The sequence below is a fragment of the Bos indicus genome, chromosome 13 (genome assembly GCF_029378745.1).
Source record: "Bos indicus isolate NIAB-ARS_2022 breed Sahiwal x Tharparkar chromosome 13, NIAB-ARS_B.indTharparkar_mat_pri_1.0, whole genome shotgun sequence".
NCBI classification, from domain to species: domain Eukaryota; kingdom Metazoa; phylum Chordata; class Mammalia; order Artiodactyla; family Bovidae; genus Bos; species Bos indicus.
Window position 1 is genome coordinate 25,396,780 of NC_091772.1, and position 19,473 is coordinate 25,416,252.

The window sequence follows — 19,473 nt, forward strand, 5'->3', positions numbered from 1 at the left end:
GAGCCTGCAGGGGTCAAGGCAGGAGAAGGTGTACTTGGAACAAGGTCTGCTTTTAAATGCCAGCACTCCCCGCAAAGGCCAGACTCTGGTAAAGACTCTGCCTGCAGTGCAGGAGACCCAGGTTCAGTCCCTGGGTCGGGGGGATCCCCTGGAGAAGGGGATGGCTACCCACTCCAGCATTCTTGCCTGAAGAATCCCATGGACAGTCTATGGGGTCACAAAGAGTTGGACATGACTGAGCAACTAACACTTTCACTCCCCCCAAAAAGGCCCAAATTATATTCCCTGTTGACTTCACTAGTGTCCGGGTATATGTATGTATTTTTATAATAGAAAATGTGCATTTCTGGTGGTCTGGCCTCATTTGATCTTTTTTTTTTTTTTTCCAGTATTTACTTACTCATTAGTTTGGCTGCACCAGCTCTCAGCTGTGGTGCATGGGATCTTTCTAGTTGCAGTATGTAGGAACTCTTAGTTGCAGCATGTGGGATCTAGTTCCCTGAGCAGGGATTGAACCTGGGTCCCCTGCATTGGCAGCACAGAGTCTTCGCCACAGGGCTGCCAGGGAAGTCCCTGTCCATGTATACTTGATAGCCATCTTATCCTGCAGACTCAAGGTGGGCCTCTCTCAAGAATATGATGTCTTCCTTTCCCTTGGGTTAGAAATAGGCATCATTACCAGGGACACATTTGGCTGTTGAATTACTCAAGGAGCACATGGCACGCTGGCTGAAACCCCTAACTGGGGGAAAGCCGCAGGTGGCGTTAGCGCCACATGGCAGAATGGACAGAACTGGGCCTTATGTTGAGACGTCTGCTGGTCCTGATTCTGCCCTAGCCGAGTTCAGGCTCCTCAGCTCTGAGGCCAGCAGGGCTGCTCTTCTTCCAGCATTCTCAGTCCTCATGGGATTGGTTGGTTTCCTTAGAAATCAACCAATGACCTTGACTGCAGCCAGAGAATTGTTTTGTGGCCACTGCTGAGCTTGTCTTCAGAGCACCTGCCAGTTTGCTTGGGAGATATTTATTCACTTATTTTCTGGTTATGAACCTATGGGGGGAAAAGGCACCAACTGACCTTGCAGAAACGGAAAGCAGATGGGTGGTTGCCTGCGGGTGGGGGACTTAGAAGATGTTGGTCAAAAAGGACCAGCTTCCGACTAGAGGATGAGTAAGTTCTAACATGCAGTGTGGTAACTAAATAAAAGTATTGAACTGGACACTTGAAAGTTGCCAAGAGAACAGATCTTAAATGTTCTCACCCCAAGAAAGACATGGTAATTGTGTGACAGGATGAACACTTTTGATAGGTAATAATCCTATGGCCATACGTTACGTGTATCAAATTGACACATCGCATACCTTAAAGTTACACAGTACGGTATGTCTGTTACAGCTAATGAAGTCAAGGTGCTACCGTTAAACAGGCACCAAAACATTGTTCCTCTGGCTTCTATTCTAGAAATGATTAATATCCAGTACCATTGTAATCAATGTGTACATGCTGTTTTGTATACTTCTTTATTGCATTTCCCTTTTGGGGTGTGTGTGTGTTAGTCACTCAGTTGGGGGGGTGTGTGTGTGTGTTAGCCGCTCAGTAGTGTCTGACTCACGACTCCAAGGTCTGTGGCCTGCCAGGCTCCTCTGTCCATGGAATTTTACAGGAAGGAATGAGTGGGTTGCCAGTTCCTCCACCAGAGGATCTTCCCGACCCTGGGATCAAACCTGCGTCTTTTGCATTGGCAGGCGGATTCTTGTACCACCACGCCACTGGGGTGAAATAATAATAATAGGAAACACTAAGTGCTTCCTATGTACCAGGCAGTATTTATTCTGAGTGCTTTTCTACGCCTGAACGTGTTCACCCCTGACGCCGCCTCGCGGGGAGGCACACGCGTGATTCCCACGTTCCAGATGAGGGAACTGAACACACATCACACACATGTGATGCCATCAGCATGCTCCACCAGCCCGTCCTGATGCCTCATCCTTTTGTGTTAAGGTGCCCCAGTCCCTTTAAAGAAAGGTGGTTTCATGTCTTTGTTTTGAAAATTTTTGCCAGCGTCTTTTTTGAAGCGTGAGGGAAGGAGCAGGTGTAATCTCCTCAGAATGCATTTCCCAAAGTGGAATCAATAAGTCCAAAGGGACAAACAGCTGAGGAGCGCTGGCGACACGCTGCCAGCTTTCTCTTCTGAAAGGCCGAGCTAATTTGCAGTGCCATCGGCAACACGCACACGGCTTTGCTCCCCTGCGTCTCTGCAGAGTTTGGCCTTTCTCATTGTGATGCGTCAGGGCTACCCGTGGTCCACAGGGCTTTCATTGCCATAGCAGCCTTGTATGGTGTGCAAAATATAGTAGTTCTTCCGGAATCCTAGGAGGTCAGCGACAAGACGGGAAGTGTTATCCCTGCTCTGTAGACAAGTACACGGAATTATGTAGTGAGTCAAGGAGCCCACTGGGTCAGGGGTACCTGAGAAAGGGAAACCCAGACTTCCTGTTACTTCAGGAATATCTGGTTTACCATGGGTATAAAAGAACAGAAGGAACCTCCCATTTCAAAGTCATAACCTGTGTTTCATAGTGTATTATATTGTTTAAACACATAACCCTGTAAAAAAGATGTTAGCCTTGGAGCTCCTAAGATTCTCAGCCAATCCTAAACCCATGTTCTTCCTGTTACAACAGTCCACATTAAGATACACCTCAAGGGAACTTCCCTGGTGGTCCAGTGGCTAAGAGTCCACGCTCCCAATGCCGGGGGCCCGGGTTCAATCCCTGGTCGAGGAACTAGATCCCACATGCCACAACCTAAGAGCCAGCGCAGCCAAATAAATAAATTAAAAAAAAAAAAAAAAAAGATTCTCAGCCAGTCTGCCCAACCCCTAAACCCATGTTCTTCCTGTTACAACAGTCTACATTAAGATACACCTTGGCTGAAGTAAATTACCTAAGAGCAGACTTGGTAAGAGGAAGAGGCCGTTGCTTGGAAAAGGCTGGGTGTACAGAAGGGAGGGGCTGAGAATGACCTGCACGCTGACCATCCTCCGCAGACTAGAATGTGACCATCCCGCATGTGGGTTCAGAGAGTGGATCCCAGGTCCTGAGACTCTAATCTGAAGGGGGGACTCATTCACCACTTGGGGTCCCCACCCACCAGACCCAGCTCCAGCCGGAGATTTCAGGGCAGTTGCTTGTAGCTCTCAGCCCGTCACTGCTGCCACTCCAGGTGGGGAGGACATCCAGCAGGGGCTCTTCCCACTCACTCTGCCCAGAGAAATAATCATTACAGCCCAACAACCGCAGTGGGGTCCCTTTGTGCCAGAAGTTGGGCAGAGCAGTCCACGTGTGTTAATTCCATCATCCTGCACAATCACACTTACACCCATTTTACAGATGAGGAAACTGATAGGGAGAGAGACAACTAGGACCTGGATGCTGAGAGTGAATTTCTGGGTTTCGGGTTTAAATACTGGAGTAGATAATAGGACCACTGGCTAAAAGTAGTTCAAGAAACAGGTAGAAATAATGAATCTGACCTGCTTGTGGAAAGGTCCTGAAGCGACGTTAAGGTCTGGGGATGTGGCTGAATCGTGTGCTGGAGGCAGAGGTGTGGGGGACCTTGGAGGGTGGTCGTCATAGAAGTGACCTCCTTGAAACCAAGTCCAGGGAGAGAAGAAGCAGGCCAGGATGTGGAAGGCTGGCCGAGGAAGAAATTAGGAAAGAGGCTGACTGAGACGGGGCAGGGAAGAAGACGAGGGAGGGGCAAGGAAAGTTTCAAAGTTCCTGAGAAAGAAAAGAAGTGACTGACAAAGCCCAACGTCACATCAGGGTGCTGTCGTGGCAACCCAGTCTATTGGATTGACAGCTGAGACCACTGGCCACCGTATTTTTATTATTTGTTTATATTTGGTTGTGCTGGGTTTTCGTTGCTGCGCACAGGCTTTCTCTGGTTGCAGTGAACAGGAGCTGCTCGTTGCAGTGGCTTCTCTTGCTGTGAAGCACAGGCTCTAGGGCACGCGAGCCCAGTTAATTGTGGTGCATAGCCTTTGTCACCCCGCAGCATGAGGGGTCTCTCCAGACCAGGGATTGAACCCCGGCAGGTGGGTTCTTAACCACTGAACCACCAGGGAAGTCCCGTTGGCCATTTTATAAAGGGCCAATGCAGTGAATGATGGAGTCATAGAAGCCAGGTTTAGTGGATTGAGAGGTTATAGATGAGGAAGTTTTATAAATGAGCATGAGAAATTCGGTTCTGAAAGGTATTTTTAAAGCCAGGTGTCAGGGTTCAGCTCTCACAGACGGCAGGTAAACTTGGGCCTCTCCTCCGTGGAGGATGGCAGTGAGGTGCACTGGGCCCTCAGAACAGAAGAAGAGAAGCACGATCGTGGAAGGAATATGTCTTCGTTTGGCTGAGGAACTCAGGACAGGCCTCATTACGAACAGGAGTAACTGGCTGTAGCGCAGTGTCATTTCTGTTGGAGAAACACCTTGAGGATGTCGTCATCGTTATTTGTACAAATGACGTGTGGTGTGTGTGTACGCATGCACCTACGCTTGAGGATACGGAGTGATGATCAAGTGACTCGACTGATTTCAAGACTTCCAGTTCATTGTCTTCCCTTCAGAATACTTGGTCTCAGAGGCGCTATGTTAACCTGGTCAAGCTATTATTGTTGGAAATGTTACTGGACGTCCTTTCACTAAGGACCTTCAGCGTTAGAGAGCACTCTCTGGAGCAACTGCAGAGATAGCAAATCTTGCTCTTTTGTAAAACTGTTTGTTAATTTGGCTGCACCGGTCTTAGTTGCGGCACGCGGGATCTTCGATCTTCACTGTGACACATGAACTCTTAGTTGCGTGGCACGTGGGGCTCTAGTTCCCTAACCAGCGGTTGAACCCAGGCCCCATACATTGGGAGCAGAGTCTTAACCACTGCACCCCCAGGGAAGTTCCCTATCTTGCTCTTTCAAGGGGGGTTTTCCATCTGGAGGGGAAGTGGTCAAAAGTCAGCCCAACTTTTGTTGGTGATGACACGAGGGACCGGTTGGGATCATAAAGGTAACAGAAAGCTCACCGTCTGTCTGCTGGGGCTCCTTTGTAAATTCTTAAAAAGCTTCCCATCTGTTCTCCCGACTCCCCAAGGGGGCCCTGAGAGCTAGGAGACCGGTTCTATTGGGACAGGCACGCAGGGATGAGGAATGTGGTGCTCCATCAGCTCTGCGCTGGCATTGCTGAGGCCAAGCAAGTAGGAGGACACTTTGGAGGCACCTCCATGCCCACTGGTGCACCGCCCATGGCCCATGGCTACCGCTCGTGGAGGCTTGTGGGGCAGTGTGTCCTGGGGAAGGAGAGGAGATAGAAGGAGGGGCCACTGTGCTGTAAGCAGTCCCGGCACACAGGGCAGCAAGAGAGCTCTGCCGTGCACGGCCAGCCTGTGCTATGGCAAACCTACTTCGTCCCTTCCAGGAAGGAGGACTGAACAGCCTCTTCGGGGGGTGTGTGTGTGTGTGTGTTGTGGATTCCTTGTATACTCTCTACATGAAGCCTGTTCCACAGAACTGCATTGTCATAAAAAGGAAGTAGCATAGCAGCTCCTTTTGATTCCCACACCTTGTTGATCCTGTGAGTGTTACTGGAGATCCTTTGGGGGTCACTTTGGTTTTTATTGGCTTTTAGTCAGGAAATTCCAAGGGACTCAGGAGAGTTCAATACCTGGTCAGGGAACTAAGATCCCACATGCCGCATGGTGCGGCCAATAAATAAGATACACAGACAGACAGCTAGCTTCTTCAATATGGCATCATGCTCTACCTACTGCCCTGCAATCTCGCTTCGTACAGCACCAAACTTCTACAGCATGACTTCTCCAGACTGCGTACTATAATATTGGATGCAAGTTCCCTAATTTATTTAAACCTAATTCCCCCCTTTTTGCCCTTTAGAGAGCCAATATCGTTTAAGGTTTGTTTGGTTTTTTTTTTTTTTCAAAATGAGGGAATGGGCATTTTCTGTGTTGGGATGGGACTTGTAGCTTTGACTGCTCCTTCCGGGCATCTCAGGGACTTCGCTGCTCTTTTTTCCTAGGAACGCCCCAGGTTTCCGGTGGGAAGACTCTCGGGGCCGTGGATTCCTCGGGGCCGCCCGGCCAGCCGGCGCCCGCCAGTGCCTCCGCGGTCCACGCGAGCCTGCTCGACATGAGGCGGAGCGTGGCCGAGCTCAGGCTCCAGCTGCAGCAGATGCGACAGCTCCAGGTACGGCCGCCGTTCCCCGTGGGCGGTGTCCTCTGACACGGTCTCCTCCCCCACCCGCTGCCTCCCGCACCCCCGGCCGCACAGCATCTTGCCGGTGGCCTTCTCTGCAGCATCCTTTGGTACGGATGACTGAGGGCCAGGGTGCAGGCGCGTGCCACCCTGGGCTCCTCCCTCACACACATCATCTTGGTCTAGAGCCTTCCGCCGCAGCAACAGTCTATAGCCACTTCTTTAAGCTGCGCGTGCTTCTTACACACGAAAAAACCATTAAGCATCTGTTGTTGTTTTTTTCTTCCTTTTTTTTTTTTTTGAGGAGAGCTGGAAGCAGAGGAGCCCTGTGGTGGTGTTCCCACAGCCAGTTACGACTTCCTGCTTCCTAGGGTTTGGCTTTTGCGCTTCCCCCATAAGCACGTGCAGAGGTGCTGCGGGCAGCTCAGGGGTTTTGCAAGAAAAAAAAAAAAAAACCTTTGTATTTAGAACTAGGAGTTCAAGCAAGAGAGTGAATTCATAAGGAAAAGGAGCCCTCATGGACGGTTTTATTATTTGGACAGAGTGTCTTCCGCAACGCTTCCCTTCCCTTTCCCATTCTTAGGAATATATGAGCTACATGGGAATCCAAGGGCAGGGAAACGACCCTTCCTATCACCAGGCATGGTGAATAAATCCCGTAAATCTGACTCGGCATGGCTGGTCCAGGGTACTGAGGAACTGGGAAGGTGCATCTTTATGAGGTCATGTGTCTACTCAGGATCAGTCTCACCCCTCCCTGCCCCTTGGGGTAGGCTGGTGACTGAGGATGTAGTGCTGGCTTAGACGATGCCCAGGCATCCTCCTCAACTTCGAGGAAGCCTCGTGGTCCGCCAAACGTTCATAAAAGGCATACGCGTCCAGGAGCAGGGAGTAGCCACAGGTGTGGCATCCTCGGGGGCATTTGAGCTCCTGTGCAGCAAATCCAGTAAGGAAAGGGCACTCCAAACCCCAGCTGCTCTCACACTTCAGCTTGCCATGCGTGAGCCCTCCATTTCCCCCTACCTGAGTAAAGCTAAGACCATGATTTCCCCTTGTCCTCTACCTCTGGGAGAACTAACAGAAGGGAAGGTAGCTTGAGAGCCTGCCCTGAGCCCTGTCACAGATCACACTACTCACATTCAGGTCTCCAAAGGCTAGTCCAGTGGCATCCCAAACCCCTCAGACCTCCCACAAAAGTTTACTTCATTCCTCCCTGAGTCACGTCGCAGGGGAAGTTCCCCATCCTTTGCATTCACTTTTCCTTGCTTTGCTGTTTTTAAGACACTTTGCAGTGAAATGAAGTGTACAGGGTGGCACAATTCAGTGCCCACAGTGAACAGGCAGTAACTAAGCAAGCGAGTGGGCGAGGGAGAGTGGCAAGTTGGCACCTCTAAAGGACAGTCGCTACTCCACTCCAGGCAGCTCTTAACCTGGTAAAATGAGAGTCCAGTGTTTATAGATGTTTCAGTATCTCAAGAGAATCTGGAAATAGAGGTTTTTGTTTTGTTAGTATTTATTTGGCCCCACCAAGTCTTGGGCTTCCCAGGTAAAGAATCCACCTGCCAATGCAGGAGACCTAAGGGATGCGGGTTCTATCCTTCCATCAGGAAGATCCCTTGGAGAAGGAAATGACAAGCCACTCCAGTATTCTTGCCTGGAGAATCCCATGGACAGAGGAGCCTGGCCGGCTATAGTCCATGGGGTCACAGAGTCAGACACGACTTAAGTGACTGTGCATGTAGCATGGGTGTCTTAGTTTGGCACGTGGGATCTAGTTCTCCAATCAGGGATCAGACCCAGACCCCCTACATTAGGAGCTCGAAGCCTTAGCCACTGGACCAAAGGGAAGTCGCAGGACACATAGATGTTTTATATAAAATATATAAGTTCATTCTAAAAGTGTTGGAAGGTAATTTAAAAATCGATTATTTCATCATCTGCGGGCCAGAGGGCACATGTGCAGGCCAGCAAGTGTCTGTGAGCTCCTGGGTTCTTTGCTGGTGGTTAAGGAGGTTCAGCCTCTGTCTTGCACTGCATCTGCCTTTTACTGCCACCTGCTGGTCAAATTGGAAATTGTGCGCTCCTAGTCTCAAGAGTCAGACACAACTTAGTGGCTAAACATTTGGACTCTCACAGGGAAAAAAAAGTCCTAAATATGTCGTTTGCAAGATAGTTCCTACTGCTTTGGAAAGTGAGCATTTGTTGGTGTGGAGTCAGAGGTGGAATTGCCGTGAAGTGTGGCAAATCTGATATGCGGGGGCCGTGAGGTATGGGGTGGCGGCGTCACCCTGCTGGTGGATGGCAGGGTTTTGGTCCTCTGGTTGGGGGCGCGGTTTGAGGAGCCGGGGAGGGACCTCCCACAACTTGCCACTCCTTGTAACCCTTGAACTGAGGAGGCTCAGCTGCAGAATCATAGCTTCTCAAACAAAGAAGTGTTACAGTCAGTTCCAGGTCGCGATCTTAATTACTCAGGTTCCTTAATTGCCCCCGAGCTGGTCAGCTCTCCTCGCTCTTGGGGTAAAGAACATGGAGCAGGTGTGCTCTTTTCCTTTTTTTTTTTTTTTTAATATTTATTTGGCCACACTGGGTCTTGGTCGCATCACGTGGGATCCTTTGTCGCAGAGCACGGACTCTCTAGTTGTGACGCAGGCTCGGTACTTGCAGCGAACGGGCTTAGTTGACCTGCAGCATGTGGGATCTTAGTTCCCTGACCAGGGATCGAACCAGCATCCACTGCATTGCAAGGCAGAATCTTAACCACTGAACCAGCAGGGAAGTCCCCAGGTGTGCTCCTGAGCTGAGATGCTGGTGCGGTTCTAAAGTGCAGGCACTCAGGGGAAGAGAAGCATTTTGATTCCTAACCTGGATGCTCTTGTTTCTGCCTCAGTCTTTGTATCCTCTGTGCCTCCATCAGCTTTCAGGGGAGTCTGTTTGAGACCAAACCAGTTTAGAATAACGCAGCATCTCAGCACCAATTCCCCCTCATCACATGTATTATACACCAAAAGGGAAGTGCAAGCCCACAGTGATTATAAGCCCAATAATGGAGCTATCATTAGAGAGCTCCGAAACTCCGGAACAGTCTCAAAAGAACAAAAATTGAATTAGAAATTCAAATGTTCTTTGAACTGTGTTATAAAATAGCGAAAACGAATGAAATCTTTTTTGTGCTTGGCAGCCGGCTCCAGTAATTAGATAATTAAATCAATGGGAAAATCCTAGACTGTCAGGCATAGCCTGTGTGAGCATTTCATTTGCAAAACTGATGGATTATTCTCAGAAGTAGAAATTCGATGCAGACACCGTGGGGTGTGTAGATTTAAATATGGCAAAAAGAATGTCGAGGGAGGTGAAAGAGCCTGAGATGATGAAGAAAACCACGGGAACTTTGCTCCCATTTTCCTGCTCTCCAGGCTAATGTGAATTTTCAGTCTAAGAGAACAGTTCTTAATTCTGGCTACCCATGAGAATCACCTGAAGCCTTGCAGAAAAATGCGAATACTTGAGTGCCACTGCCGGAGTCTGACTTCATTGGTTGTGGATCAAAGACCAGACATTGGTGACTCTAGAATGTTCCAGGGTGAGAAGTACTGCTCTCAGACATTTTGAATTCTTAGTCCATTGAGAAGAAGGCAATGGCAACCCACTCCAGTGCTCTTGCCTGGAAAATCCCATGGATGGAGGAGCCTGGTAGGCTGCAGTCCATGGGGCCTCGAAGAGTCGGACACGACTGGGTGACTTCACTTTCACTTTTCACTTTCATGCATTGGAGAAGGACACGGTAACCCACTCCAGTGTTCTTGCCTGGAGAATCCCAGGGACGGGAGAGCCTGGTGGGCTGCCACCTATGGGGTCGCACAGAGTCGGACACGACTGAAGTGACTTAGCAGCAGCAGCAGCAGTCCATTGAGATGCCACATGGAAATTGACATCTCAGTCAGCTGTCACAAGGAGTGAAGCAGAAATACCCTGTACGCATGAACACCACACTTGGTGATTTCAAAGCCCTAACTCTAAACAATGTACCTCTTTCCCAGAGACTAATCAGACATGTTCTCTACTTACTCATAACTGATGAGAGCTACATGGACCTTCTGTATTGTGGTGGTCCCATCCCAGGTAGGAGCTGCATCTAGCTGAAAACAGCAGAAAGAGACAGGGGAAGGCCTAGCTCCTGACAAATGTGCCCTTCAAAAGGTGATCATTTGGGTCTATTACCCTTTCTGGTATGATTTAGGGAAAAAGTGATGAGCTATATCATTGTCCCCAAATGCCACAATCCTTAGGTTTCACCCAGGTCATCCAGTACCCATAGGAGTGACTGCTGTTCTGCCCCTCTTTATGGGCTAAGGGGAGAGAGATGTTTCTGGAAGAGAGGGCTCAAGTTCTGTGAACTTGAACTTGGCCTGACATTGAGATGGATACATCTTTCTCCAGTTGCCACAGTTTTCTTCTTGGTCTCTCATCTCTTCCTCCTGCTTCTTGATAAATTAAAAATTGGATTATTCTGAACTCAGTGTTCCATTTTTAAGACTATTGAGAATTGACCGTGTTGTTCCCAAGAGAGGGAGGAGGTAACACATCAACATAAAGAAGAAACACAGCAGGACACAGAGCCCTTGCACTTGAAATGATATAATTCAGCACCGTTATCACAAGGTGTCTTTTTATAAGATAGTGCCTCATAGCAGTGTGCCAGGGTCTCATTTATCTTCTGACAATCAAAACAACGGTCGTGGGAATGTATGTCCCTGAGAAAAGCATGCAGGATGTTGGCCCATACTGAGCAGACCTATTTCTCCCCAGCAGGCAGAAATAACAAATGGAACCAGCACAGGAGATGACAGTCAGGCCACCATGCGATGTATCAAGCCCTCGATATGCCTAATATCGAGGCATGGCTAAGACGGGGCACAGCTCCCAGATACCGTGTGCTTGGTGAGCAGGCATCCTACACCTGCAGCCCGGGGAGCTAACAGGGGAAAAACTCCTGGTCAGGAGTCCTTCTCGGGTCTGGCTGTCATGAAACTTCCCAATGCATTGTACAGCCCCTGTTTGCTGTCACTGCCAGACAGCAAAATCAGTTCAGTTAAACCACACTGTTGGCAAGCTGAATAGTCTTAGATTTTACCCAAGAACTCACGATGAGTATGTGAGGCACATGTCCATTTTGAGGTGAGTGGAATTTGATTTAGGCAGTTTCCTACCTTCTCAGGGAAGCTGACAGAAATAATTTATTTCATCCAGTTAAAAAGTTTAAAATATTTATGTATTTGTTTGGCTACACTGGGTCTTAGTTGAGGCATGTGGGATCCAATGCAGGGGACTCCCAATGCAGGGGACCCAGGTTCGATCCCTGCTCAGGGAGTGCGGAGTCTTAGCCACTGGACCACCAGGGAAGTCCCGTGGTCCAGTTAACTTTTATTTTTGAGTAGTTTTATAAAATCATCAAGCCAGAGCATTTACAACCAACTGAAATTTCTAGAGATGTAGGGATAACTACAGCTGTTCTTGCCCTTCTACTGTTGACAACTGGAATACCGAAAAATAAATGCATGAAATAACTCTCTTCAGCATCGGCCAACAGACAGCACAGGAGTGTGACCCTTGAGAGAATGAAAGGAAAGGAGACAAAACCTCTGTCTTCCTCAGCTTTCTGTCTGTTGACGCTTCTTAGATCACAGCACAGAGAGAGAGAAACCCAGCAGAGCACTGACCACACGACCAGCTCAGGGCAGGGAGCGGATGCAGCTAGGATTTGGGGAGCCGAGTGCCAAACGAGAGGAAACTCTGCGGAGAAAGAATTACGTCAGTCTGTGGATCCATCGTCGACTAATAGGCCAAGCACGAGTGTTGTGAAAGACCACTGATCCAGGCCCAAAGCAGGGGGCTGTAGGCCGGGAAATTCCCAGAGCGCACACAGTTCTGGGAGATGCTCATGCCTCGACCAGCAAGCACAGAGAGGTTTTATTAATCACCCGGGGCATTTGGCAGTGATCAAGAAAGGCCATGCTTCGGTCTTTTTTCTTTTTTCCTTCAGTGTTTCGTTCAGACACTTTTATTTATCTGTGGACACCGCATTTTACTTGCAGCATGTGGTATTTAGTTCTCTGACCGGGGATCAAACCCGGCCCCCCGGCATTGGGAAATGTATGTAACAAATCCTTAACAAAATATTAGCAACTGAATCCAGCAATATATAAAAAGGATAATACATTATCCTGGATTTTATCCCAGGAGTTCAAGATGGTTTTAATATGGGGGGGAAAATGATTCAATGTATTTGACCTTTTAGCAGAATAAAGAAGACAATCATATCATTTCAGTAAATGCAGAAAAAAACATAAAACAAAATTCAATACCGATGACAAAAACACTCAGCACTCTTGGAGTAGAAGCAAACTTCCTTAACCTGATAAAGGATGTCTGAAAATCCTACAGAAAACATTATAGTTAGTGGTGAAACACAACCATATTCTCCATAACATCGGGACCACGGCCAAAGAAGCCTCCTCTTACTTCTCTTTAACTCCGTACTGAATGTCCTAGCAAGCGCAACAAGGCTGGAAAAAGAAAGGAAAAAGCATATGGATGGAAAAGTTAAAAGTATAATTGGCATTGCTCACAAATCACTTCACAATCAGGATTGTGTAATATCAAATCGAAAAAAGATGCTTCCAGAAATAAGTGAATGTAAGTAAGATCAGAATCAAGTCAATATGTAAAAACATTAAAATGTTAGTACATACAACTTACTAAACCCATACAATAGAAAAGCACTAAGCATGAAGAAGAATGAGGCCCTAAAATTCCGAACAGCATGGCTGGATCTCAAAAACAATATACTGAAGGAAAGAAGCCAGACGCACACAGTTTCACAGTGTACAGTTCCATGAGTGTGACATTCTAGAACAGGAAGAACTAATCTAAGGGACAAAACACAGGTGGGTGGTTTCCTTGAGCTGGGGGTCGGGAAATTGAGTGCAGAGTGCTGAGAAGGGTTTTTTTAGAGTGAGAACAAATGTTGTCTCCATTTTTAGTGGTGCTTTCGTCAGGGTATACATTTGTCAAAGCTCATTGACCTGTGAACTATTAAAATGCGTGTATTTTATAGCTTGTAAACCATATCTTTTTTAACAAATGTATTTGGCTGCACCAGGTCTTAGCTACAGCATGTAGGATGTTCAGTTGCAGCCTGTGGGATCTAGTTCCCTGACCGGGGACTGAACCCAGGTCCCCTGCCTTGGGAGTGTGGAGTCTTAGCCACTGGACCACCAGGGAAGTCCTAAACTATATCTTAATAGAGTTCTTTTAAATTGAAATTTAGAATCCCTGCAGAAAAACTAAAGGTAATGATTTGAAGTGCTGGTGGCTAATTTATCTGAAGCATTTAGAGAGATGGTGACACACATCCTGCCTTCAGCACTGTTTGTTTTTTTTATTAATTTTTATTGGAGTACAGTTGCTTTGCAATGTTGTGTTAGTTCCTGGTGTACAGCAGAGTGAGTCAGCCATACGTAGACACAGCTCCCCTCTTCTCTGGATTTCCTTCCCGTTTAGGTCCCACAGAGCATCGAGGAGGGCTCTGTGCTGCGCTCGGCTCTCGTTGGTTGTCTGTTTACATACAGCGGTAGTCAGCACTAGCACTGCTCTCTGCACACACTAGGAGCTCAGAACTCCAGCCAGGGAGGGTCGGGGGCCCAGGGAAAGTAGAAAAGAACCTCTGCGTGTCTTTGTTCCTCTGTGATTTTACTTACTGTTGCCCGCTCACCAGCTGTGTGCTATGGCAAAGTCAGTGTTTCTTCTCCCTCTCTCTGGGTTAAGGCACTCTTTCTGGGCGGGAGGATCATACAGCCTGGAACTCAAGGCCCATCTCTCCCTGCCTCCACTATGAGTGGAATAACTTGAGCGTAATCTGACTCTGTTACCAGTTGAGTAACTTGAATATTGTATGCAGTTGTGTTCCTCTGATATGTCTCTGGGTTTTCAGAGGGTGCGCTCAGCTGCTTGGTCGTGTCCAACTCTTTGTGACCCCAAGGACTGTAGCCCACTAGGCTCCTCTGTGGGATTTTTTGGGCAAGAATACTGGAGTGGGTTGCCATTTCCTATTCCAGGGGATCTCTCCAACCCAGGGATTGAACCTGCATGTCCTGTATTGGCAGGTAGATTCTTTACCACTGAGCCACCCAGGAAATCTCAGCATCTGAAGTTGATTAAATCTGAAGATGTGGAACTGTGAGTATGGAGGGCAGGCTGGAAAGTTATACTCGGATTGTTGTTTAGAATATGTGTTTATCTGGCTGTGCTGGGTCTTAGTTGTGGCACGTGGGATCTTTAGTTCTGGCATGCAAACTCTTAGCTGCAGCATGAGGGATCTAGTTCCCTGACCAGGGATCGAACCGAGACCCCCTGCATTGGGAGCATGGCGTCCTAGCCACTGGGCCACCAGCGAGGTCCCTATACCTGGATGTTTGCGCAGAGGGTAGGCACTCCCACCCCTGTGTTGTTCAAGGGCCAACTGTGTTGTCATTCAAGCACTGAATGTGTGTTGGGTTCCTCTGCTGCGCCGGAAGCTGCTTGGGTGCAGGAGCACAGCAGGCCCTGCTGCCTGGTAGACGGTGATTGGAAAATTACTGGGTTGAATTTGACTTTGAACAAGTCACCTCACTTCTCAGGGCTTCACTTCTCCCATCTTTGGAATTTCAAGGATTTGAAATATTCTAGCAGTAATTTGTGGCTTCATAGCCACTGTCAATATCCACGGATGATTGGACCGTAATTTTATTGGAGCTTGTCTGTGAGATTTGGGCAGAAGGGTTAGGGAGGGCCGTGCCCCTCAGCTCACAGCACGGTGATGTCATCTGCCCATCAAAGTGTTAGTAGACCACAGTGCTCAGACTGCGGTGGCACCTTAGAATCATCTGAGGTGGTTTTTTTTTTTTTTTAATACATTTATATCTTCCATTTCTTATTTATTTGGCTGCACCAGGTCTTAGCTGCAGAATGTGGGATCTCTTAGTTGGGGCATGCAAACTGTTAGTTGTGGCATGTGGGATCTAGTTCCCTGACCAGGAATTGAACCCAGGACCCCTGCATTGGGAGCACAGTGTCTTAGCTACTGGACCACCAGGGAAGTCCTTGAGGGGTTTTTAAAAATTCCCAGTGCCCAAGCTACATCTCAGACCAGTTAAATCCAAATCTCTCAGGAATGGACCTAGGCATCGGTCACTTTTAGACACATTTAATCATCTTCTTATTTGTCCCTTACGTACCCATTACCACTAACCCTCAACCCCCAAAGGAAATAGGTCTATAGGATTTGACACATGGCCTTGAATTTGAGCATGCCATTTTGATAACAGCTGGTTTACTCTATCTGTTTAGCAACTGTAGTCAGAGCAAGTCTGAGCATTAGCACTGAGCTCAAGACATAGCCAAGCCATGGGTCACCTCGCATTTCTACCATCTGGCAAATAATTGTGGATTTTCCATTGTCTGTTATTACCAACTCAGTTCACACATTCAATAAATACTGGGTTGGCCAAAAGTCTCATTTGTGTTCTTCTATAACATTTGGTGGAAAAACCTGAATGAACTTTGTGGCCAACTCCGTATTTGAGTGCCTGCTATGTACCAGGCATGGTGTCCTGGACACTCTGTGGAAGGCAGAAATTAACCAGGTAGAGGGAGTATCATGCAAAGTCCCTGTGGCAGAAAGGAAAGGGGGTCAGGCTGTCAGAAGAACAGAGAGGATGGCCCTGTGGCTGGAGCAGAGAGCGCACCAGCTGCCTGCAGTGATAGGAGGCTGGTGATGTGGGCAAGGGCCAGACCTCTGCATGCCTTGCGGACAGAGCCATCGCTGCAGAGAGCGTGGCCGGAAGCTGCTGTCTGTGGGCTGCCTCCAAACGTGTTGCCTTTCAGCAACCGTCTTTAAGACCTCAATAAAAAGCATTAGCAAGGAGAGCGTGAAAGCACGGTCATGATTCATTCAGAGGAGGTAACCCAAGGGTGACGCTTTTTTTTGGTTCACTCCCAGACAAAACCTGGGTCTCGCCCCCACAGTTATCCTCCCTGATAACTGCAGGGAGGATAACTGCACCTCATCTGCACTGAGAGCTCAGTTGGTGCCAGGCACGACTGTGAGCACTTTATCGCCTCATGAAGCTCCATTACGCCTCCGTGAGATACGAACTACTACTGTCCCTTTCTGTTTGTTTTGGAGAGACACGGAGAGATTAATAACTTGGCCACAGTCTCGTGGCTACTAATTAGGAAGACTGGGAACTAATTAGGAAGACTGGGAGCTAATTAGGAAGACTGGGAAATGAACTCAGGCTGTCTTTCTCTGGATGGACAGTTGATGATGGTGGTGTTCAAACATGATGGTGGTTCTGTAGGGCTGGTCCATATTGAATTTTTCTTTTTTTAATGTGGAAAGTCTTCATTGAATTGTTACAATATTGCTTCTATTTTATGTTTTGGTGTTTTGGCTATGAGGCATATGGGATCTTAGTTCCCCAACCACGGATGGACCCTGCATCCCCTGCATTGGAAGGCGAAGTCTAAACCACTGGGCCATCAGGGAAGTCCCAGAAATGGTTTATTTTTATTCAGAGAAAATGGAAGCCATGATGGGGTTTCAAGCAGGTGGTGACACAGTCAAATGGCATTTCCTCTCTGTTTGCACAGATGATGGACAGCCGATAGAGCAGTCCCTCCTGTGAGGTGGTACAGTCTACAAAGCCACAAAACGAAGGAAACAGTAACAGCTAATTGAAATTTCAGGGGAACTTCAGATACAATATAATAGGTATGACAGAGTTACTGGTTTTCAGGCTGATTGAATGAGCTCACTTGATGTACGTGCTGTCAGAAAATTGTCCTGCCCCAGGGAGCCACGTAACACCTTTTTGGAAACAGGATTCAAATGTTTGGCTCGATTTTTGTAAAGCCTGCATTGGTACTCACACATCCTATACTTTGGGGTGAGAAACAAGAGTACTCTGGAAACCACCTGGGAAAATTATGTGGAAATTGTGGTCTTATGTAGGCAAGCAGCCTACGTATAATCCAGGGAGATCAGTTAATTGCCAAAAGCCTTAGGGCTCGTCTGCAAATATCATCGCCACCACCAACAGCAAGTACTGTGCTTGGAGTTTTTTTTTTTTTTAATTGAACTATAGTTGACTTACAGTGTTGTGCCAGTCTCTGTTGTAAACACAGCAAAGCAACTCAGTTATATACATACATTCTTTTTTATGTATTCTTTTCCATTGTGGTTTATTACAGGATACTGAACATAGTGCCCTGTGCTACACAGTAGGACCTTGTTGTTTATCTTCCTATACATGAGAGTTTACATCTGCTACTCCCAAATCCCAGTCCTGCCCTTCCCCACCCTCTCAAGTACTATGTTGTGATGGTCTGTAATTACATGGTATTTGGTCCATGGACCCATTAATCAGAGGGACACAGATATTCATTTAATTGATGGGCTGAAATAGTCCACACTCAAACCAACATTTGTTGAGTACCTTCCTATACCAAACAGTATCTCATTTAATTTTCAGAGTAGAAGAGGCAAGGGAGATGAATGCCCCCGTCTTTAGAGATAAAGAGCACGCCCAGAGTCTCTCAGTGCATCTGGGAGTAGGTTTAGGGTTTGACTCGAAGTCTGCTTGGCTCCAGAGCTGGTACTCTTGGCTCTCTCTATGAAAACATGTGCGATTTCATGCCCGTTGTCTGTATATCTATCCAGAATTTAGGAAGGACTACTTTTTTGTGAAAGTGTGCTTGTCAGCTGGCTACTCAAACTTGGATGCTGGCTGAAGCAGCAATATTATATACAGTCTGTGCTCCCTTCCCTTTTACAGTGAAATAAACAAAGACTCAGCTATGGGGCTGTGTATCCAGACCCACACCTGGGGCCTGCCAGGTGCCCTGGCACCCCCGTGGCAGCCCAGCAAGAGTTAATGGAGAGTGATTTCTTTTGTCCAACAGCTGCAGAACCAGGAGCTGCTGAAGGCAATGATGAGGAAGGCTGAGCAGGAAATCAGCAGCAAGGTGATCGAGACGATGAAGAGGCTGGAGGACCCTGTGCAGCGCCAGCGGGTCCTGGTGGAGCAGGACAGGCAGAAGTACCTGCACGAAGAGGAGAAGATCGTCCGCAAGCTGTGGTGAGTCCGGCCCTTGGAGTCGGTCCCTGGATGCGGGCATAGCTGTTCAGCCTGAAAGGCAAGCCTGTCTTGGCCAAGGAGGCGGCCCTTGCTAGACGGTGTTCTCAGACTCTTTCTTTACTGAGCACCTAGTTCTGGCTGGTTCTGGATATCCGTGGACACTCGACTAGTGCCCTCCATCCGAGCTCAGGAAATTGAACAGTCGTCAGGTAACTGAGCTAATTATTAGTCTCTTTGGAAGCATCGCACTGTTCTGTAGGGCTTGGCAACCCATCAAATTAAAAGGAGCCAGTGGCACAACCCAATGATAAATGGGAAGTCTGAATTTAATCTCAATAAATTAAAACTAATAGCCAAAATAACAAAGCGCTAAAATTATCCTATTATTCAACTGTAGTTAGAATCACAAAAGAAGAATTTCAGTGTAAAGTATGTCTGATGCACAATGAAAGATGCTGCCTTGAATGCGACCCATCTTCTGTGAGGTTCTTATTGAAAACATCTATCAAGTCGCACTACTGAAATAAGCAGAGTTTTATTACGCCCCAGTCACCAGGGCAGGCCCATCTGTTATGTTAATGTATATTTTGTTATGCAGTGAAGATTCATCATAGAACAGTTTCACCTTTTAGTATAATGAAGAGTCATTTGTGTGGGTTCTTCTAGTGTTGGTAGTTCTGTTTGGTTTTTTTTTGAGTTTCACAAAAATTAAAATGGCTTTGTGAAACTCAAATATTTAAAGTATTAAATATTTAAAATACTTTAAAATCTTTTAGTTTTATTACAAAACACTGGCATATCTCCCATGTTGTAGAGTGCATCCTTGTAGCCTGTCTTACACTGAGCGGTTTGAACCTCCTGTTCTCCCACTAGAATCCCCTGTGCTGCCCCCACTGATAAGCACCAGTTTGTTCTCTGTATCCGTGAGTCCACTGTTTTTTTGTTATATTCAGTAGTTTGTGAATTTTTTAGATTTCACATATAAATGATAAGCATACAGTATGTTTCTGATTGGTTGTACTTAGCATTATGCCCTCCAC

At 47.4% G+C, this 19,473-nt stretch overlaps 1 protein-coding gene across 27 annotated transcripts in view; it reads left to right on the plus strand.

The window, feature by feature from the left end:
* Positions 1 to 19,473, plus strand: part of KIAA1217 (KIAA1217 ortholog) — a 436,407-nt gene that overhangs the window by 384,057 nt on the left and 32,877 nt on the right. For all 27 annotated transcript variants that reach the window (XM_070802061.1, XM_070802062.1, XM_070802077.1 and 24 more), the window contains 2 exons: positions 6,082 to 6,248; positions 18,258 to 18,433. In XM_070802061.1, the coding sequence (XP_070658162.1) occupies positions 6,082 to 6,248; positions 18,258 to 18,433 (343 nt within the window). The remainder of the gene's footprint in view (positions 1 to 6,081; positions 6,249 to 18,257; positions 18,434 to 19,473) is intronic.